This window comes from Thunnus maccoyii, chromosome 10, assembly GCF_910596095.1.
Source record: "Thunnus maccoyii chromosome 10, fThuMac1.1, whole genome shotgun sequence".
In the NCBI taxonomy this organism is placed as follows: domain Eukaryota; kingdom Metazoa; phylum Chordata; class Actinopteri; order Scombriformes; family Scombridae; genus Thunnus; species Thunnus maccoyii.
Window position 1 is genome coordinate 12,758,469 of NC_056542.1, and position 20,101 is coordinate 12,778,569.

Sequence of the window (20,101 nt, forward strand, 5' to 3'; positions counted from 1 at the left end):
ATATACATATATAATATCATATAATACATATATAGTATCTTATGGAGTCACTAGGCTGCAGTTATAATCTCACTCCCTAGATGCTAATGGTCATCTTACCATCTCCATCCTCCTCACCTGTCTTTCTCCAGATTCTCCTCTGTGGGAGTGTCGCTGGGAAAGACGGACTCCCCAGCGATCAACCCACCTACCAGCCCAACAGGAGACACCTCACCCCGGTCTGATGAGGTTGGGTGCTCTAAGCGATTGCTTGAGAGGCCTAGAAGATTAGAAAAGGGGGGGTGAGAGAAGGTATCAGGGGTTATGCATTGTAATAACATGCAACACATGCTCACTTGTAACTTTTCAGATTGAGGAACTCCACAGGGTACTTTTAATGGTATACATCTCTTTAATACAAAGAAACGCCAATCTTCCTACTTTCCTTAAACACTGAAAAAATACAATAGTGATATAACATATATACCCAAATATATATCATGTTTGTTAAAGGTTTGCCAGCTGTCTAAACTGTGGAGTCTCCAGATTGCCACCACCCACACACTTTTTTGTCAATCAATTAATGATACTAATTTAACAGATACATTTAACAGCAATTACTATTTGACTTATATTTGCATTAAAATTATGTATAGAAATAAAAAAAGAATATTAAATGATTATATTAAAAGATTAATTAACATTAATTTTATATAGGCTTTAAAATATCATTTTAATTGTGTCCTTAGAGTCTGCTACAACTGCAACTTAACACTGAAAAAAGTCTGTAGATACTCCAGTGGCACATGCCAGACTACATACAACACGCTCTCGTCAATGAGCAGGCTCACCATCGGTGTGTGAAGACTCTGGGTTGTTGGTAATGTTGATGTTGTTGCCTGAGCCATCGCTGACCTCTAACCCAGGCAGGGAGGCGGGACCTCCACTGGAACCTGACTTCCTGCTGCCGACAGAAGGGGCCGCAGGGTCGGTCAAGGAGCCTCTGCCGGGAGCTGGACCCTTACGCTCCTGACCTACTTTCTCCTTATCCGCTAAAGAGATGGAAGAGTGTAACAAGTTTAACAGAACTGAAATTTAGACCAAGCAGATTCAGGAAAAAAACAACAACAAAAAAACAAGACAAAACAAAACATAACCCACAAGCACTTTAGTCAGTGAAAAAGAGACACAGACTGTGAGACAGACAAACAGACAGGATAAGTGCGGTGCAATCAGGGCCTCTGTTGTATATGAGAGGGTTAGTTTGGTACAAGGGAACATCCACAACCCTGCAGATGAGATGAGGTGAACGTGTGAGGTTTTCAGGTGATTAAAGTGCATTCAAAACTTCAAACAACCACCCTAAAACACAGAATCAACTAAACAATGCCCCACCCGCATCCCTTTCCAGTTTGATTTGGGACATGCAGACATGCTAATGAGTTGATTAGTAAGGATCTGACCATTCTACAGATAAAGGGGGGGGGGGGATGACTAGTACCTTCAGTTTCCGTTTTAGGTTTGACCTCAGCTGTAACAGGAAAGAAGGGCAGGACAACACATTCTCAAATCCAGATCATTCATGGACACCAAAATGTTGGATTGTAAATACTTGGAAATATTACTGTAAAACTGTCAGAAATGAAATACTACATACTAAATAATACCAAAAACTAACAATATAACAGGGCTCATGTTTGTTTGTTTATGACACAAATGTAGATACATACGGTTGCCGCCAATCCAGCTGGGGATGCCGGGAAAGCCCCCCCTGGGCTTGGTCTTTGTGGATTCATCCTTCTTATTCTGGAAAGATAACACAGATAGAGAGTGAGGAATCTCAGGGATGCAAAAATACAAATGCTGACATGAAGGCTAGCTATTATGCAATGCATCTGTAGACATGTCTGCTTGCTGATTTATTTGTTTATTTGGTTTCCCAAACAGACCAGGGATGTGATCCTTCTACATAAGTGACGGTAGCTTACCTTTACCAGCTGTCTCCTGAAGAAGCCTCCTCTGGACTTCTTACTGTCAACTGCCCTGGTTTTAACCCCAAGGTGCTTCATGTAGAAGACCACCGCTGAAAAGATGGATTGGCTGCAAGACAAGTCAGAGAAAGGTGTTGTTTATTATTATTATTTTAATAAGATACTACAAATGGAATTTTATAATATACTTGACATTATTATTATAAAGTATAATGCTTTTTATTAATATTGATTTAATTACTTTGACAATTTTTTATTTAAGTAAATTAAACTGATCTAAATTCCTGGTAAAGCTTTACCAAAATCTGTCTTTTTTCACACAGATGCATATGTTCTTGGTATATTTGAAAATAAACTAAAAAAAAGTGTGTTTGCACACTCTGTGACATCACTGATGGCAATGCTTAGAGTCTGTCTAAAATTGGATGATGCAAATGAGGGAAGAATGAAGGAAGGATGAAGAGATACAGGGAGGGAAAGGAGGAGGTGGAGAGTTGAAGATGTTCAGTGAGGGAGGAGCAGTTGAAAAAAGTGGGGAGGAGAGAAACATATGGCAGAAAAAGACAAAGGAGGAGTTGAAGAGAAACAAGAGGAGCTGATAAAAAAAAAAGACAGAGGGAGGAGCCTCTGGGGATCTGCACACAACAAAAGCACAAGTGTCTCGCATCACCAGTCTTACAGAGCATGCTGTCTGAATACAGGGACTACAACATAAAGAACATTAGTCACAAAGGACCAGAACTTTAGAGAGAAACGCAAAAAGAACATAAGGTGTGCATGACAGGGTTTTATCATGTATGTGCAACAGATTAAGAAAGAAACAAAGAATTTAAGAATGGGTCTCAGGCACTTTAAAAGATAATGTTATTGAGTTCAGTGACTTTCAGTCACTTTCACTTTCAATGATTTTTTGAGAAAAAGTACAAGACATTCTCTCAAAGTTAACAATTCCACTGAAAGAACTGTTTTAACAAGGATTTGGTGCACTGGAGTCAGTAAACAAAATCTTGTGGTTTGACCACACCCAGACTCGGAAAAAAGCATGCAGAGATCAAATCAGCGCCACGCACACAAATATTCACTCAAGCAGAACACTCATGCAAATATTTTTAACTGCATTAAAAAAAAAACAAAAAAAAACCAAAAGACTTAACTTACCATTTGTCCTCGTCCGGGACAATTGTAAGTCTGAAAGAGAAGAGGAGGATGTCAGTGACTAGTGAAGATGGTTAGACGGTTTTCTTATCTTGCAGCATCAAACTCACCTCTTCCTCTTAAGTAGCATTTTTCCTCTCTCTTGCTCGACTAATTATTAATTGTGTTTTGGGCCGGTGGAATCTGTGACTAAGCTTTTCCAGATCCAACTCAAAGCTGACTGTTGTGTTATTGTGTTCAGAGCAGAAGCTATTGAACATATTCTAATACTTGCACAAAGAAGTAAAAGAAAAAAAAAAAAAAAAAAAAAATCAAAACAATGAGAGATGCATCAAAAGCTGCACCTCTGACTGTTCAATAAATTTAAATCTCAATTTGCACTCTTAAAGATCTGCGAAAAGTCAAACTCTTTGTCTCCAAAAGTCTGTCTAAAGTAAATCAGAAAAACTTTATCTGCTCAAGTTTCTGTCTCCAGTAGATGTCTGCAAAGGGAATCCAAAGTCAAAAAATGCTCCAGCACAGCGGAAATGTCTATTTAACCATGTTTTTGTCTGATGCAACATGCAGGCAAGACTGTGGAAATTGGATACTCATGTTTTGCTATGAACATAAAGGGTGGGAGGGGTTTCCTTGGGATTTCCCTGCATAATCCAATCAAATAGTCTGGTTGCCTTGCTCTCAACACCACAGAGACCAATGAGAAATAGATGGGGCGAGGTCACTGTGTTGCTGCCAAGTGAGGAAGGGGCTGTTTTGGGGTGAATGGGTGCAAGAGTGTGGGAGAATGTAAAAGTGAGAGGAATAGACAGATGATTGTTGGGGGATAATGAATGGAGTGAGACTGAATGAAGCGTTTGTGCATCAGAGATAGATATCCAACTGTGTGATAGTAACAGAGTGAGTCAAAAGCTGAATTATCATGTCTTTGATAGAGACTGCTTTGCAGGCTTTTTGTATCTTCTGCACTGACAGTGTGGGTATATCCACAAGAGTACTGCTGCTTCTGCACAGTGCATCTCCTTTTATTTCTGTTGTTCACTTCTCTCTTCTGACAAGATTAAGTTAGACAGTCTTCTGCCCTCTCCCTGACCTCCTCTCCCTCTCTGTCTGACTCGCTTTTTGCAGAGGATAACACATTGTAGTTGGCCACAGGGTCAAGGATAGATTAACTTTCCTCTAGATCTCTTGCTTTCTTTATTTAACTGCGTCCAGGGCAGGAGCTATCCAGCGTCGATAACCCTCTGGCCCTTTCTCTCCCCTTCTCCCTTCCGCTGTGTAACTCCTCCACCACCACCACCTCTCCCTGTAGTTGGCAAAATGCCAAGGGAGAGCCTTCCTGCCAACGTGGCACTGCTGACTCCATCTTTTCCTCTCTGCCTCTTCATTTCCTTCTTGCTCTATTATGCTCTCTTCCAATCACTGTTCCCTCTCCAGCTCTCTAGTCCAGCGAACTTGATTTTCATCTCTGTGTGCTTTGCACTAGACCAGTTATGTGCACAGCTGATGTTGCCTATACCCACTGCAGAGCTTTATAGAAAGTGTAGTGCCAAATTTCTGTTATTTTTATACTGATATGTTATCAGATGTCTATGATAAACTTGCTCAAAGGTCCAAACATGAGTTGAAGGTATGTAAAAATGCTCCATGAAAGTCAAAAACCAAGGGCTTCAGTCTGCTCTGAATGCTTCTTTTTCAATACTACCTCTACTACCTCCTTGTGATGACATCAGATTGTTTGTGCATACCCACAAACGGCCGACTGTTCGTAGCCTTTGTTGCTGAATTTGTTCCACTGGTTGTTTGCAATGTCCAGTTTTGGATCAGATTTGGGCCCGAACACGTATGGATGTATTTGAGAAATTTCCATTTCAAGTAAAGAACGAGAAAAAGAAGTGAAATCCAACTGTTTGTTTATGTAGCGTCCTGAGCCAAGTCTGTCGAGACGCAGCTTCTGGAAACTGGCCAATCAGAACAGAGTGGACTAGTTAGGAGGGGAGTCTTAAAGAGACATGAGCTAAAATGGCCTGTTTCACACAGAAGCTGAACTGAGGGGCTACATAAAGCGCCAGTATAAGATAAATAAGGAGTTTTTTGAAGTGCAAATCATGCAAATATAATCCAGTATAGCCACAGAATATAAATAGACCTTGAAATGTGCATGATATGTCCTCTTTAATTATTTCATCAACAGCTGTTTTTTGCTAGAAGCTATTCCAAGACACAAAGCAAATTCAGAATGCTTCAAATTGCAACAGTGTCATCTAACATTGACCCAGAATCCAAGACTGAACTGATTTAAACTGTTGAATGTGTTACTGGGCTTTTAGAAAGCATCATCTTTAACTTCAGCTTACAGTTACCAGGATATAGAGCTGAATTTTAAGACTAGTGACTATTCTTCTTACCAAAATTCTCTTCGGGAGTCATTGTTGGCCTCTTTTCTTAAGTGTTTAAGTGATGATCCAGCTGTTATGACAGACAGGGATCATGCCAAACACTAATATGTTCCTCTCTGTTGAAGTCAATGATGGTTTGGGCAACCTTCACCTCAGCTTTCTCTTTTCTCTACTGTCTCTTTCTCCAAAATACAAAGTATCTGGCACTTGACTTACTCAAAAATCAGGATCCGTGCATAGTCTAACATAAATTGGCCTAAACAGAATTGAATAAGATCCAAATGTCCATGGCCACAAACATTCATTTTTAAGAAACTCCAAATTTAGCTGCTGTATCATAGATATTCATCCTGCAAAGTGGTCCATATAAAACAAAGCAAATGTCACATTCCAGGGAAAAATGTTCTGCATTGAGTTTAGTGTAATCTCTTGACACTCTCCAGCAGGTTTTTGCAGTTTTTCCTAGAGCTGCCAGCTCTTCCCTTTTCTCCGTAACACTTTTGCAATTTTAGGCATTTGATTTTGATAATAATGTGAAGTCCTGTTTTTTCTCTTCCCTGACTGCCATTTTGTCTGCCTCTTTCTGCATCACCTCAATGCTTTGCATTATTATTTGCTGTTTTGCTTTAACATTTGCCATTTCATGGTGGAGGTCCTTTCTTTTCTTCTCATTAGCAATTTGGTCTTTTTTCGTCTTTTCATCCTTGCTCCTTTGCAGTGTATGAATGAGGTCTTTTGGCCAGGCTTCATTTATTGCATGCCCAGCCACTGCATCCTGGACCAAATGCAATGCTATTAAAGTCCTCTCCTTCAGGTTTTCCACGGGCATATCCTTGTTGGCAGAGTACCCTCTTTTTCTGCAGCTTGTCCATGAGACAGTGTGAGGAGACATTTAATTAGGTCCCACAGTGCTGCATACTCTGCTCTGCCACCGACAAAGCTTCCAAGAAATTCATCAAGCCTGCAGCTGTAAACAAAATCATGGAGCTCTGCTTTATGGTTTGTACTGACAGGCGATGTTAATGCTTTATACTGAGCAAGAACTTTGTCACACTCAGGTACAATGTACCATCCTGCATTGAGGAGTTTCTCAAATATTGCTATTGCACTTTCAGCTTCTGTTACCATAGTCACAGGGTCAAGGGAGCTCATGTGCCGCACTACCAGGTACATAAGAAGACTTCGCTCCATGATTTTTTTGCAGGTCACAGCAAAGGAGGAGATACATTCTTTCTTGAACACCTGCGTATTCACTAGATTTTCCTGGAGCTTTTCAGATGCCTTCTCCAAAGCTTGCTTTGTGGCAAATCCCATGTCCAGCTGTTTGAGTACCACATGGATTGCTTTGTCTTATGGGTCCAGTTTCAGCAGCTGGACAGCTGGTTTCTTTATCTTCTCTAGTTCTTCCCTTTTGATAAAGCATAACAGTAAGCCTCTCAGGGTGGACTGGATCTCCTTTGCTAAAAAAGGTACCATTTGGGCATCTGTCTAGAATGTCTCCAAAAAGGGCTTCAGCTGTCTAGCAACAAATGCAAAAAACTGGATCTTAGCCTGAAAAAGAGGGTCATCAGTGGCATCTTTTACTGTACATTAGGATGCAGATGTTGGCACTTTACTTTTCAGAAGTTTGTTATGGCTGCTGATATACTCCTGCACTGCTGGCCAAACTTCTATTTGGCAACTGCTAAGTCTTCCACCCATTGATGGACACAGAACTTCAGAGATGTTGTTTTGGTTACCTCAATGAATTCATCTCATCTTGCTGTTGAGTCATGGAACAACTGCCAAAGAACTCTCAGTACATCTCCCACCTTCCAACCTGTTTCTTCTCTCTAATTTTTAAAGCTTCCATGCACAACATGCAAACCACAACTTCCCAGATTGATAATCTTTGGTGCATCAGGGTCCACTTAGTTCTTGTCCGCTTGGAATATCCAACTTCCAATTGACCATAGGGCCATCTATTGAGACCTCCAAGAGCTTATTAGGATCAAGTGGTGACAAGGTTGTCTTGATTTTCTCAAAAAGCTTCTCTGCTTGAGTGTGTCCCATAAACTCTGAATCAAAATAATGCAAAGCTGTCATCCAACCTGATGGTGCTACCATGTGACGTGACCTGAGGGTGTGTTCACAGTGTTTCCACAACATTACCGAGAGCAGCCTATTCAAAATACTCTCGTCCATAAACTATCATTTGAACGTCAATATGATCCTGAACATAACTTAGCCCTTTCAGATGGCAATGTTATCCGTTTTGGGGAGCTCTGATAGATAGCCTTATAGTTCATTCTGAGCTAAAGGAAAATAGGTGAATGTTGAAATAATTTTCCAGGACAACACAAGTTTTCCCAGGACATTTTACTTTTTTTTCTCATTTTCCATGTGTTTTCCACGACTGGAGAATTGGTCAACTGTTTTCCAGATTTTCCAGGACATGTGGGAACCCTGACCTTTGAATTTTCAATTAAAAAAAACAGGAAGATGGATGGATTCAATTGGAAGAGTTTCATAGCTTCAACTGCCAGTCACCTAACAACGCCATTTTGACTTCAGCAACCCTGGACACCCAAAATAATTCCTTCCACTTTGCTGTTCTTTAGTAGGTAGACAATAATATGGCCAGGGTCAACAACAAATTTTCCTGATAGGAACATTTAAATGGTCACTATCAGTGTTGCAAGAAGCAATGGAAGAAACAGAGAGTAACACTTACTGTGTCTCAGACATCTTGTCCAGCAGGGTCTCGGCTACAGACTTCTCCTTCATCTCCCTAGGGATGCGGTCAGTGGGATAGTGGCTATCCACGTCGTTCAGCTCAGCCTCGTTGGGGGTCATGCCCATCATTCTCTTCTGCCTATGTAAGATAAAGCAGGAGGAGGCGGATACTGAAAAGACAGCACTGATACAGTATGTTGATGAATGTTTTCCTGATTCTGCTCACAGAATCAGGAAAACAGGAAAACTACATACTGTAGTAAAGATGAATAAAGCTGTTCAGTGCATGACCATTCCCACAGTTTGGCTATTCATTAAAGTCTCTGCTGCCTTGAGAGACAGCTGCTGAACAGCGACCTTTTTTTATTTTAAGAAACAAGAAAATTCTCATTGCACTCCATGTTCATGTTCTTCTTCGTATTTGCTTATTGTTTGGCCTCTTGTTTGATTCTGAAAACATTGCTGATAAATGCACTGCTTTTTGGAAACTCATACTCAAATTTTCAGATTTCAGATTTTCTCAGATGATTTTCCTGGGTGTTTATATCTAAGGAGACCACCCTTACTGTTCTTTGACTCTGATGCTTAGTTTTGTTTTGTAATCTGAGTAAAAGGGTGACAGTTCTATTGAAAAAGGAAAGTGAGAGTGAGAGATAATCTTTTCTGGTGTTCGTGCTGCTGCTACTCAGAGTAAAATCTGGCAGCAGGTTTATATACAGGCAGTGTAATTAGATTTAAGCAGATGTTATAAGTTGCCAAAATCTACATTTAGGCTTTTTTTTTTTTTTTTTGCTCACAGTGAACTGGTTAGGGGAGGTGCTGCAGCTTCTCACAGCAATTTGTATGGAAATTTAAATTCTTAAGGTAAGCAATACTAGTGCAATGCATAATCTAGATTACAAGAAAAGTAACACATTTACACTAGTTTTCTGGTATTCTGATTTCTTCTCACCACAAATAAAGTATGGTTTTCACACCTTGTCTCTGATTAAAAAAAGAGAGCTTTTAACTTGCTTGTTGGTGAACTTAAGGAACAATTACAGGGAAGACCTTATTTTTTGGTCATGAGAAACACAAAAACATTAACTTGATAGATATCTCTTTAGGTTGGCATATAGTACAGAGATGTTACTGAGTGACATTATAATATATTCACTCCAAAATAAAACCTAAGAGCATAGCGCCCCTCGTCCCTGCTGTAATCATGACCTGAGACCGTTATTGTGCATTTAAAAATCATATCTATGGTATAATTTTCTAGGAGACATGCTGAATAGTGTTCAGAATGTGGGATCCTCACCTGAAGTCTTCCAGCTGTTTCGCCACTTCGGCAGCCAGTGTACTCTGGACCTCCTGGGCATAGCGCCGTTGGACGTCATCGGTGAGCAGATCTGGACGAGTCCGGTCTAAGAGAAGGGGGGGGGGGGGGACGGGAGAAGTGAGTGAGTGAGAAGTTGGGATACAGGGAGGAAGACACCGAGGGGAGATGAGACGTGTGTGATATTATGGCAAAGAATATGTAATAACTTTTATGAAATACAGAATAGGAAAATAACTTACCCAATTCAGAAGCTACATTAGGTGGTACTGTCACTTTGAGAGTCTATATTGTGGAAAAAAAGACAAAATAGGTACAGAGACAGAAATAAGAATATTACATATACAGCATATATAAGACGTAAAGGATTTATAACTGAGTAAAAAGTTTTTTAAACAAATGGATCTGTCTTTGTATTGATCTAGAAAACAAAAAATAGTGTGACATCAACTGACAGGGATCCAAATAAGATGATGCAGTAACTATATATCACCACAAGGGGTCATTTTAACACTACAAATCAAAACCTACGAAGGAAAACAGATATTCCAAATGAGGGCTAGATAGCTATGTCAATGACATGAAAATAAGCACATGGGCCAACTTTAAGTCAATGGGTTACTAAATAGAATGGGGTTAAAAAAAAAAAAAAAAGCTATGAGAGGATGAGTCCTCTTAAAGGGCTTTCCCACGGTCCTTACAGGAAGCTGTGGGGTCAGACAGACAGACAAACAGATAGGGAGAGAGAGCAGCAGCACAAGCCAGCTGAGCTGACAGACATGTGGAGTGTTATGAGCTTTGAGGAGGAAATATAACAGAGAAGTGACAAAGGCCAGGTGTGCAGGGAAGAGCGACGGAAAAAGACAGACAGACAATAAAAAGGTGCTGCAAAGACAGAACAAACAGTGTCAACAACACAGCCGTGCAAACGAAAAACAATTTACGTCTCTGTCCTGAGTTCTACTTAGAAACTACGGCTGAGCAATATATCAAATTCCTACTGATACAACACTGTGAGAAAACAATATAATATCTATACTGCAAAGGCTGCTATATTTTTCTAAAATATAATACACACCACTGACGCAGAAGCCTGAAAGAGCAAGAAAAATTAGTGACAAGGTGACGCAGCCTTCTAAAGCTAAGAAAAAAAGCAAAAAACAACAAAGACAGCAACTATAGTATGAAGGGAACATTTATCCTAAAGCCAGTCATTGTAGGAACATTGAAATTATTCAAACCAAAAAACATGCAAACATAAATTTGATAATTCAAGTCATATAGGATATGCAACATCTGTTAAGGCAATGACAGTAAGGAGTCCAAACAGTAAAATTGAGGTCTTTACAGATCTGAAAAGTTGTACCCAACCAGAAAGGGAGGTGTGACTATCTCCCTCAAAACCCAAGATGGATGCTAAAAAAAACAGACCAGAGACCTGCGACCTGAGAACAAGCCCAAACACACTCAACGAAAATGAAAGTGTATTTAATAAGGTCATCAAACTGTTGTCTTCAAGAAAAAGCAGTTAGTGCGTATGGTTTGCTTTGAGTAATGCCAAAAAGCCAAATACAGTGATGACATCTATAAACTTAGGCTATGTAGGTAGCAGGGAAATAAAATACTGCATATGTCTCGTTAACAGGTTGCTCATTAATTCAGGTCATTTAACTTGCATACAGATAATAACTCAAAGTACATGGAGTGTGGTGTGCTACTTACAGCACCCTTATCCAAGAAGCTGTTGTAGAACTCCACAAACTGCTTCTTGGTCTCTTTGGCACTGAGGTTCTTGAAGAGGTCAGCATGGAGGTAACACAGCTGAGGAGGAAAAAAAAAAAATCAGTGAGTGCTGATATCTTTCCGTAGCCTTTAATGTAGAGGATGCTGTATTAAAAGCACTGCAAGGTTTCCATGTTTCTAAGGTGCACATTTAACTGAATAGTTGACATCACAACTGCAGGTCACACACTCATATAATACTGTATATTTGCATACACATCATAAAAAGACTTTCAGTTCATTTCATCTGATGTACTTAGAAGTCAATTTTAATTAATGAAAATTTCTCATAAAAAAGGTCACTGTCATTTCAGTCATAATCATGCACTCAATCCTAAGAATTCATTTAACACTACAATAATTGTTTTCTATGTGGGATAGTGACAACACATCAAAAAGAGATTATCAGGCTGAGCAAGCAGCCATTGATTCACTGATACCAATGTTTTCAAAGTCTGAAAATAAACATGCTTTTCTGTAAACACTCTAAACTACTGATGCTGACAGACTTCTATTCTGTACATCAACCACCACGAGGGGAAGGGGGGATACGGGAGAGGTTGAGGGAGAGAAAGAGGGAGGGTGTCATGGCTGTGGGAGGTGTAACAGTACCTGGGTGGGTCACTGTGTCCGCATGCAGAACAAAGGGGAAAGGACAGGCATGCTTTATTTCAACACTGACACGCATATAGTCACACAGAGACGGGGCGAGTCTCGAAATGTGCGCTCATGTCTCGAAGTCCATACTTCATTAAAAACTTACACGACATATGTGCTGCTTCATGCTCTTCTCACAAGCGAGGGCTGTGCAATACATCTTGTAATGGGTATCATTATTATAGCTGCCATGAATAATCACTGTTGATCAGGTATAATACTGACTCTTTGTGTTCCAAATGGCTCATTAGCGTCAAATCTAGCACTTTCTATTCATTATCTGACTGATCACATGTATTTGTTTTGAGCACATTGTGATTATCTGTGTCCCGAACTTGTGTTGTGGCTGCAGGCAAAGGCCGTCGTCAATACACAGAAAACATGCAATGTAATGTAACTACTTGTTCTACTTCTCGCTTCAAAATAAGTACTTATAATGATAATGTGGTTAAACTGGGACATCTTTGGAACCTGTCTGACTGCTCGTGTCGATTACCCTGAGGAACTCTGGGATGTGTGGAGTTGGAAGCTCCGCTAGTCAACAGTTTAATTAAATGTTAATGCACTAATGGTGATGCAGGCCAAAATTATGAAAATAAGGATGTAAAGATAAAAGGGAATTTTCTTTAAAATGCTCAAGTGTGATAAAATTCTATTACATTCCCAAAGTTGTATGGATAATCATGATTAAAGTAATTAATATCTCAATCTTGAGCAAATTATTTTAACCATTATTTTAGCCACAACTGTGCAGCTTTTCAAACTTGCACGTGGAGGGGGCATCCAGGTGACACGCAACGTTTTCAGTTCAATTCCAACTGCATCCATTGTGCATTTCATACAATATCAAATACAGACAAAATGCCAAAAAATCTCTTAAAAAAGAAAATTCCATGAGAATCTGTGATCTATTTCAAATATTGAAATGGATCATCAATCTTATTTACTAGACTGGTATTACTTTGATCCATTGAAAAAAATAACCATTTTAAAATGGTATGAAATGAAATGAAAGTAAAAGCAAGCAAATAACATTTGAAATGTTTGGTATTTTTGCTTGATAAATGATGTAATGATTAACTGTCTCTCAAAATGACCAAGGAGTAATTATCTATCAATCACCAAAACCATGTACTGATTAAACAGTAAAACACTCACACTCATCTACTTTAATTAACACGCTCTGCAACACCATATCTACACAGGCTGCGTAGTGCGAGCAGCTTTAAAGACAAAAAGACTAAGCTTAAAAAGACACTTCAGCTTGCACTTAAGTGTGTTAAACACAACACACACACACTAGCCATTACACTGTCTGTGTGGAAAGCTGTATTGATTAAAATAGAAGTGTTCCATCTAAAGTGTTTGAGATGTATGGCTGAAAAACACTTTGTAGACAGGGTGTTTGATTACAGGAGTTCTCACCATTGGAGCAGGGTCAAACTGTAGAATGACATGTTGCATGAAGACCAGCAGGTGGGTGGGCCGATCCTTCAACTGCTCTATATTGTTGAAGTGTTTACACTGGTCATCCACCACCTGAGAGAGACAGAGAGCGAAGAGACGAGTGGAATATGACAAGAATGAAGTAGAGAGGGTGATGATAAAATTATATTCGGCTGCCATGTGCTACTCTTTTATTCACTCACGTCATTCAGATCGTTCTCGAAATCCTCATCCTCAGCCCCGATGATGCTCATGGCTGGGTTAGAGCACTGAGCCCCGAACACACCCCGCTACGGAGAGAGAGAGGGAGAGAGGGAGAGAAAACAAGACGTTTTAGGAAACATTATGTGCTACACTTTGAACCGGTGGGCTATTTCTTTAACGTCATGAACCCCTGCTGAGCAGAGCTAGACATTACGCCAGATTAGGGTTTGGACACTGAACTTTCCCAGTGAAAAATAACATCAAGCGGAAAGAGGGAAACCATCCCACCATCCAATCCCGTCTCCTGGAGAGAGAAACAGGCCTGATGTGTCATAAAGCTTATGGTTCTTGAATTAGAAAAAAAAAAAAAAAAAGAGTTCCAGTGTAGTAGGATCCCATTCACATGAGCCAAGTGAGTCAAAGGAACAAAAACGCATCAGCTACAAGTGAAAGTTATGTGAGAAGTGTCCTACTTTTTCACTTGAAATAAAAAAAAAAAGAAAGGGGCAACCACTCTCAAAACATCCAATATTTATTTCGTAACACTTATTCCCCAACACAAATCTCTTGAATTAACTTGTGAGGCTACATGGAAAGGGACACTGATAATGAAAAGCAATTTTAAAAAGTCCTGTCTCCTCCAGGCCACATTGTCCCCAGGGACACATTCAGGTTAACAGCTGAACTCTGGGGTAAATGACTTCAGAGTGTAACATGCATTGCAAAATAGCATTTTAGTTTGAGCTTTCTTTGAAGTTTGGCCAAATTCTGCCTCTGGAAATTGTTTTTCAGCCTGGTGTTGAGTTCAATGAGACACCGAGCAGAGAGGAAGGCTCTCGTCTAGAAGCCAAGATGTAAAAACCTCCAGGTCTAATTAAAGTGATAGTTAATTAAAGGTTTATGCCAATCGTTGCCTTTAGAAAGCCTGAATAGGAAAAAGAAAATGCATCAGAACTGCTGACCAACTTCCCCCCACCCTTCAAACCATATACCGCTTCCCCTGTAAGCATACACACCCAAAACACACAAACAAAACACATAGCCTTTATATTCGGCCCTCTGAAGGCCGCAGACCTAGAGCCGCCACCAGGGAACACACAAATGCACACAAAAGAGACGCACATCAAACGCACATCAAAAAAAAGTTACAAAGTACAACAGTTACCATTGTGCACTGCTAGGGCAGAGGGCAAGTGAAAGTAATTACAGGAAAGAGTGCGTCCAATAGTCCCTATAGGAATTAAAGAGCCCTGAGTCACACTGACGAGTTTTTGAAGAGTATTTTAAAGATTAATTTCATGGTAAAGAATTAGATTCCATAACTTAACATACCCATGTTTCATATCAATTTATGGTTTTGATAACAATCACCTATAGGTGTAGGTGATATGATGATACGAACCTTCATGTAAACTGAAATCCTCGCGCAGTGGTCTCTTACTGTACTGTATCCCAGAGTCAAGGCTTTTCTGTTAAGCCTCTCAGAAGGTCTACTAGACTCATATAGCTGTATCCTTTTTAAAAATCAATTCTCAAATTATATACATTATCTTGATTTTAGTAATTCAGCTTTCTCGTTTTATCCAGTTGTTTCTATCCATGCTTTTTATTCTGTATTGTTGTGGTTGTTTGTTTTTCTTTTATGCTGCAAAGAAGTTTGTAACATTTGCTTAAAAAAAGTGATCTTTTAATACATTTTGTACTATTCTTATACAGGATGACAAAAATATTTTTTGTCTATAAATAGCCTCTGAATTAAGTTTCCAAAAAACTACTTCATCGTGACATGTTTTGAAGTTATACTTTGACAGAAGAGTTCATCAATATCACCAACCCTTAATTCAGTATCTCTAAAACACTTATGATTCATTTACAGTAAATTATTTGGATTTGTTTCCCCTGACAAATCATGCAAACTGATTCAATAATATAATAACATTTATTTCGATTGGATATGAAGAATTAGTGAAGGATTAGAATTGTTAGCAAATTTGAGCGTCAACTGTTGTTGAGTCAACAAAACAATGTTTGTGTACATGTTTGCACATGTACACAGCATGTCTAATTACATGAGTGAACGTGTGGTTAATTATATGAGTGAATGTGCGGTTATGCAGGCCAGTTAAGTATTATTAGTGGTAAGAGTTTATAAGGAAATGTGACTATTACAACCGTCAGTCCTGGCTTGAATACAGTGTGTGTGTGTGTGTACAGTGGTAGGCAGCAGAGCTGACAAATGCTTGAGGTCAAGGTGAGTTCTTGTACAAACACAGAGAGAGACAAACAAAGCTGTTAGAGAGGTGAGAGAGAAAGACAGAGAGAAAGACAGAGAGAAACTGAGATATAGACAGAGAGAGAGAATGTGTTCATTCATGGACGTATCCAGTGGGCTGCGGGTTGAGAAAGGCCAGTGTTGGAGCAACATGCGTAGGAGGGGTTAGCCAAACAGAGACACACAAGACTGTCAGGGCCATGAACGCACATCTGCATGGACATGTACACACACAGGGACACATATTCTCTTTTTTTTAAACACGCAATCAACCAGCGAGCACCTTCCTAAAGTGAAACTGCCAAAGCCACTTAACCCAGATAAAGACAAAGTTGTTATGTCACCATGACAAAAAAAGCAATGACTGACTAATGCTGCAGAAGTAGATCTCACCATATCTTGGTGGAAAGATGAAATGCCTTCACTGTTGCAATAAACAGGACGAAGTTCTTGCACAATGTAGAAGTATTAATAACGTGCCTTGTACACATGTACTTGGTGAGTTAAGTCTGATTCTGATTCTTAGATTCAGTTGTCAGCAAACACATCTAATGGGTTTATCCTATTTTCTTTATAAACAAATGTCAAGTCATTTTTCACAAATTAGCTTAAAAGTGTTTCACAATCTGTACAATACACAACGCCCTCTATCCTTAAACCCTTAATTGGGATGAGGAAAACTCTGAAAAACAACTTTAATGTGGTCGGTAAAGAGTCACCCCTCTCGTTGTATCAGTTTATTATATCCTACTACTCCTCCAGCTTATTTTCTCCACTCACTTCATCACTCATCTGTATAGGGTGCGAGTGTGAGGGTCACCCCTCTTGAAATGTCGCATCTGAACAAAGCGAATACACTGTGAGTGACTGACAGCATGTGTGTGATTTCCAGTTCCTTTTCTGCAAAGGTCATTTAAGGTGCAAAAACTGACGATGCTTGTAAAACCTAGAGGAAAGATGACTTGCAACTATGCTGCACTAGTGATCATCACAGCATTCAACTTCCTCATTTCAGGAAAAGCTGAAGCCAAGCTTTTGTTTTTGTTATGTCTTGCTTGATATCGGAGTAACTGTAATACATGTTCATACTCTGTGTGAAAAATTGAAGTCGTGGGGGGGAGTAGGGGGGTGGGGGGCGTAACTGTGGTTACTCAGAGGTAGGGAAGTAGGGAAGGTCAACTCCGCTCTGAAATGAAAGAGTGAGGGATTATAGAGGGGCAGGAATGGGAGCTTCCTCTGCCCAGATGGAGCCAAGTGGTGCATTCCAGCATATGGCACAGTTCAGACAACAGATGGAGACAGTCTGACTTTCAACAGTAACCAGACCCTCTCCCCTTCACTTCCATTCATTCATTGCAGCTGGCATGAGCTCTGAACTGTGAGGGTGTTTGCAAATAACAGGTCAAGGATGATACGGATGTGGCCGAAGGGGAAAAAAAGAAAAGGCCACGCCGTTAGAGCAGAGCGGCGCGTCCCAGACGTGCCGAGATCAGCTCTGGTGCTCCTGAGATTCGGCAGCCACACCGCACCCGGCTCTCCCCTCCCTTCCATCACATTCCAGTACTAACTAAGTGTCAGGTGGCATCAATCTAATGATAGCCATCAAGCGTACGTGCCTTTGTGTGTGTGTGGGTTAAGACTCAGCACGTATGTGGGAGGGGGCCATTCCTATGTGATTGTGGGGAGCTGCCGGTGTGTGTGTGTGTGTGTTGGATGACAACTGGTCTTTACAACAGCATTCCTCTCCGTCCCTGACCAGGACGAGTTCTAATACTGTACGTAAGCAGAAGAAAGAACAGCACCTGTTTCTTGGACATTTCGACGAAGTAGCTGCGCAGTTAAGCATTTCATATTTCCACCAGGTAAGTAAGAGGTTACGCTGCAGCCTGATAATAGCACAGTCATTGTTACATCAGCTCTTATGCAAATCCCACAACCGTTGTGAAACCGTTGAAATAATTAGCCCTTTTAATGAAACCCCTCAGACTGAACAGAGAAGAGCAGTCAAACTGTGACCTCACCCCGAAGTGGGCATCTTCGGCGTCCATACCGCAACAGCAGGGGGCCCGCACCTGTCAATCAAGGTCCTGCAATAACATGACGGTGGCTGTCAGAGGGGAGTGTGATACGATTAGTTTAGTGGAGCTGGATTCAGGACAGGATCGGGTCCAACGATGCAGCGCTTATTCATGCAGGTGCTCCTAAATGATCGACAAATGGTACCACAGTGAGTGAGTGTCACAAACAGGGAAGCAGTGATCCTGATAACGGTTCTGATTCCTCAGCTCAGTGTATCTGATGATACCGAGTACAGCTTTGACACCTCGTTGGGATAATTTGATGGCAGATCGTTGACACAGAGTCGTAACCAAGTCAAAACACTGAATTTTACAAAACTACTGAAAAAGATCGGATTAGTGTATGCCTTGCCCACAAAGTGTAATGAATAAAAGGTGTTGATACCATGTTTTACAGAACTAAACAGGGTTGGGCTGCAACTAGCGATTATTGTCATTATCGATTAATCTGCTGATTATTTTCTCGATAAACTGAATGATCGTTTCGCCTATAAACTGTCTGACAATAACGAAGAATGCCTGTTTTAATTTCTTGGAGCCGAAGCTGATGTCTTGTTTTGTCAGATCAACAGTCCAAAACCACAAAGATATTCAGTTTGCTATCATGTATGACACATAAAAGCTTCAAATCCTCACATTTGAGAAGCTGCAACCAACACAATAGTTGCTGATTAGTTTTCTGTCTAATAGTTGCAGCTCTAAACCAGGGTGCAAAATTCATCATTAACTTATTCTGCACACAAACTGCACTCTGTATTATTATCTTCTTCATTCAGTGAAGAATCTCGATCACGACACAGACGTTTTCTCCCACAGCACAGTCACTGATGCACTCAACAGTGATGCTGGGTGTGGTCGGAGGTGAAACAAGATCGAAACTTTCAACCGGAAACACAAAGTGAAATGTGGCTTTTCAGTCTCTTGTTAGTTATTCTTTTGTCGCCCTAAGCATTGGGCAGCATGAGAAAACACATTGTGCCATGTGGCAGAGAGCAATTCACACCGATACTGTTCTCTGTCTACTTAAACAGTTAAAAATGTATAGTCTAAAAGATGATATAATCACTTAACTCTTCTACACATGGTGGCTTTATATAATATGTCAACAAAATCAGAGACCCTCCTTGGTCAGCGGTAATCTGATTAGACATGTTTTAAAAATGTCAGCTGTAAAGAGCATGAAAGCTAAAAATAATACTTGAACTGAGCGTGCAGCGATGTGGTGTAAAATCTAAACAGTGTGCCACAGTGTGTCATGGATCTCTCGATAGGAAAACAATGCCTCAAGCATGAGCAAAAAAAAAAAATTACAAAGAAATTACTGTTGTTCACTTGTACACGGCCGAATGACAGTGAGAACTCAACTCATGTGAGAAGAAGAAAAAATCTGGGTGAAGGAACGCTCAGCACATCCTGCACTGAAAAGGTTAAATTAGAACTTCACTTATTCACAATTACTTGGAACACCTGGCCACAAAATCCATTGTATAAGCATAGGTCACTGTTCTCTTCTTACAGCTGGTCACAATAGGCTGTGTCCTGTCCTCTATATGCTATGAGGGCAGCGTCCAAAAATAGCCCAGCAGCTAATGGCTATAGCTTGCTGTGTTTGTACTGCTGTTTATCTGGCTCTCTCATCAGGCCACAGCCTCATTAGCAGTGACTGGGGGATTCCTACCAGCACCACTGCTCCTCCAGCGGCTGCTCCCTCAGGCGCCTGAGTAAAAAAGAAGTTTGAAAAAAAAAAAAAAAAAATACTGGGGGAGAGGAAGGTGGCAAATGGGGAGACACACAGACAGGAAGTGGGTGTAATTTCCTCAGGAAGCTATCAGAGCCATTTCCTGTATGGCCTATCAGATGAGGAGAGAGAAAGCGAGACAGAGAGACACAGAGTGAGAAAAAGGTGAACAAGTAAGAGGCCCACAAGTGAAAGTTTCCACAAGAAACATGACAGCCAAAATGGCATCAAATAAACCTGTGCACTTGTCTCTCTGCTCTCGTGGGAACCAGAAAAGGAAGTTACCGCACAGCGTGAATAAAATCCTAACAAATGAGGAACAGAGCGCTCATGAGAGAAGAGTAAGAACAGGAGAGGACAGCCTGAAACT

The 20,101-nt window shown here is 40.4% G+C and overlaps 1 protein-coding gene across 6 annotated transcripts in view; it reads right to left on the reverse strand.

The window, feature by feature from the left end:
* The window catches only part of arhgef1b (Rho guanine nucleotide exchange factor (GEF) 1b), a 44,080-nt gene that overhangs the window by 13,271 nt on the left and 10,708 nt on the right, over positions 1–20,101 (reverse strand). For 3 of the 6 annotated variants that reach the window (XM_042424437.1, XM_042424436.1, XM_042424440.1), the window contains exons 2-14: positions 17,937–18,002; positions 13,643–13,729; positions 13,419–13,532; positions 11,277–11,375; positions 9,797–9,839; positions 9,537–9,642; positions 8,235–8,375; positions 3,129–3,158; positions 1,968–2,079; positions 1,710–1,785; positions 1,481–1,510; positions 831–1,031; positions 118–259 (exon numbers count right to left, since the gene is read on the reverse strand). In XM_042424437.1, the coding sequence (XP_042280371.1) occupies positions 118–259; positions 831–1,031; positions 1,481–1,510; positions 1,710–1,785; positions 1,968–2,079; positions 3,129–3,158; positions 8,235–8,375; positions 9,537–9,642; positions 9,797–9,839; positions 11,277–11,375; positions 13,419–13,532; positions 13,643–13,729; positions 17,937–17,963 (1,208 nt within the window). In that variant the 5' untranslated portion in view covers positions 17,964–18,002. Of the gene's footprint in view, positions 1–117; positions 260–830; positions 1,032–1,480; positions 1,511–1,709; positions 1,786–1,967; positions 2,080–3,128; positions 3,159–3,235; positions 3,685–8,234; positions 8,376–9,536; positions 9,643–9,796; positions 9,840–11,276; positions 11,376–13,418; positions 13,533–13,642; positions 13,730–17,936; positions 18,003–20,101 lie in introns of those variants that run through there. The other 3 variants (XM_042424439.1, XM_042424438.1, XM_042424442.1) reach the window with 3 other exon arrangements.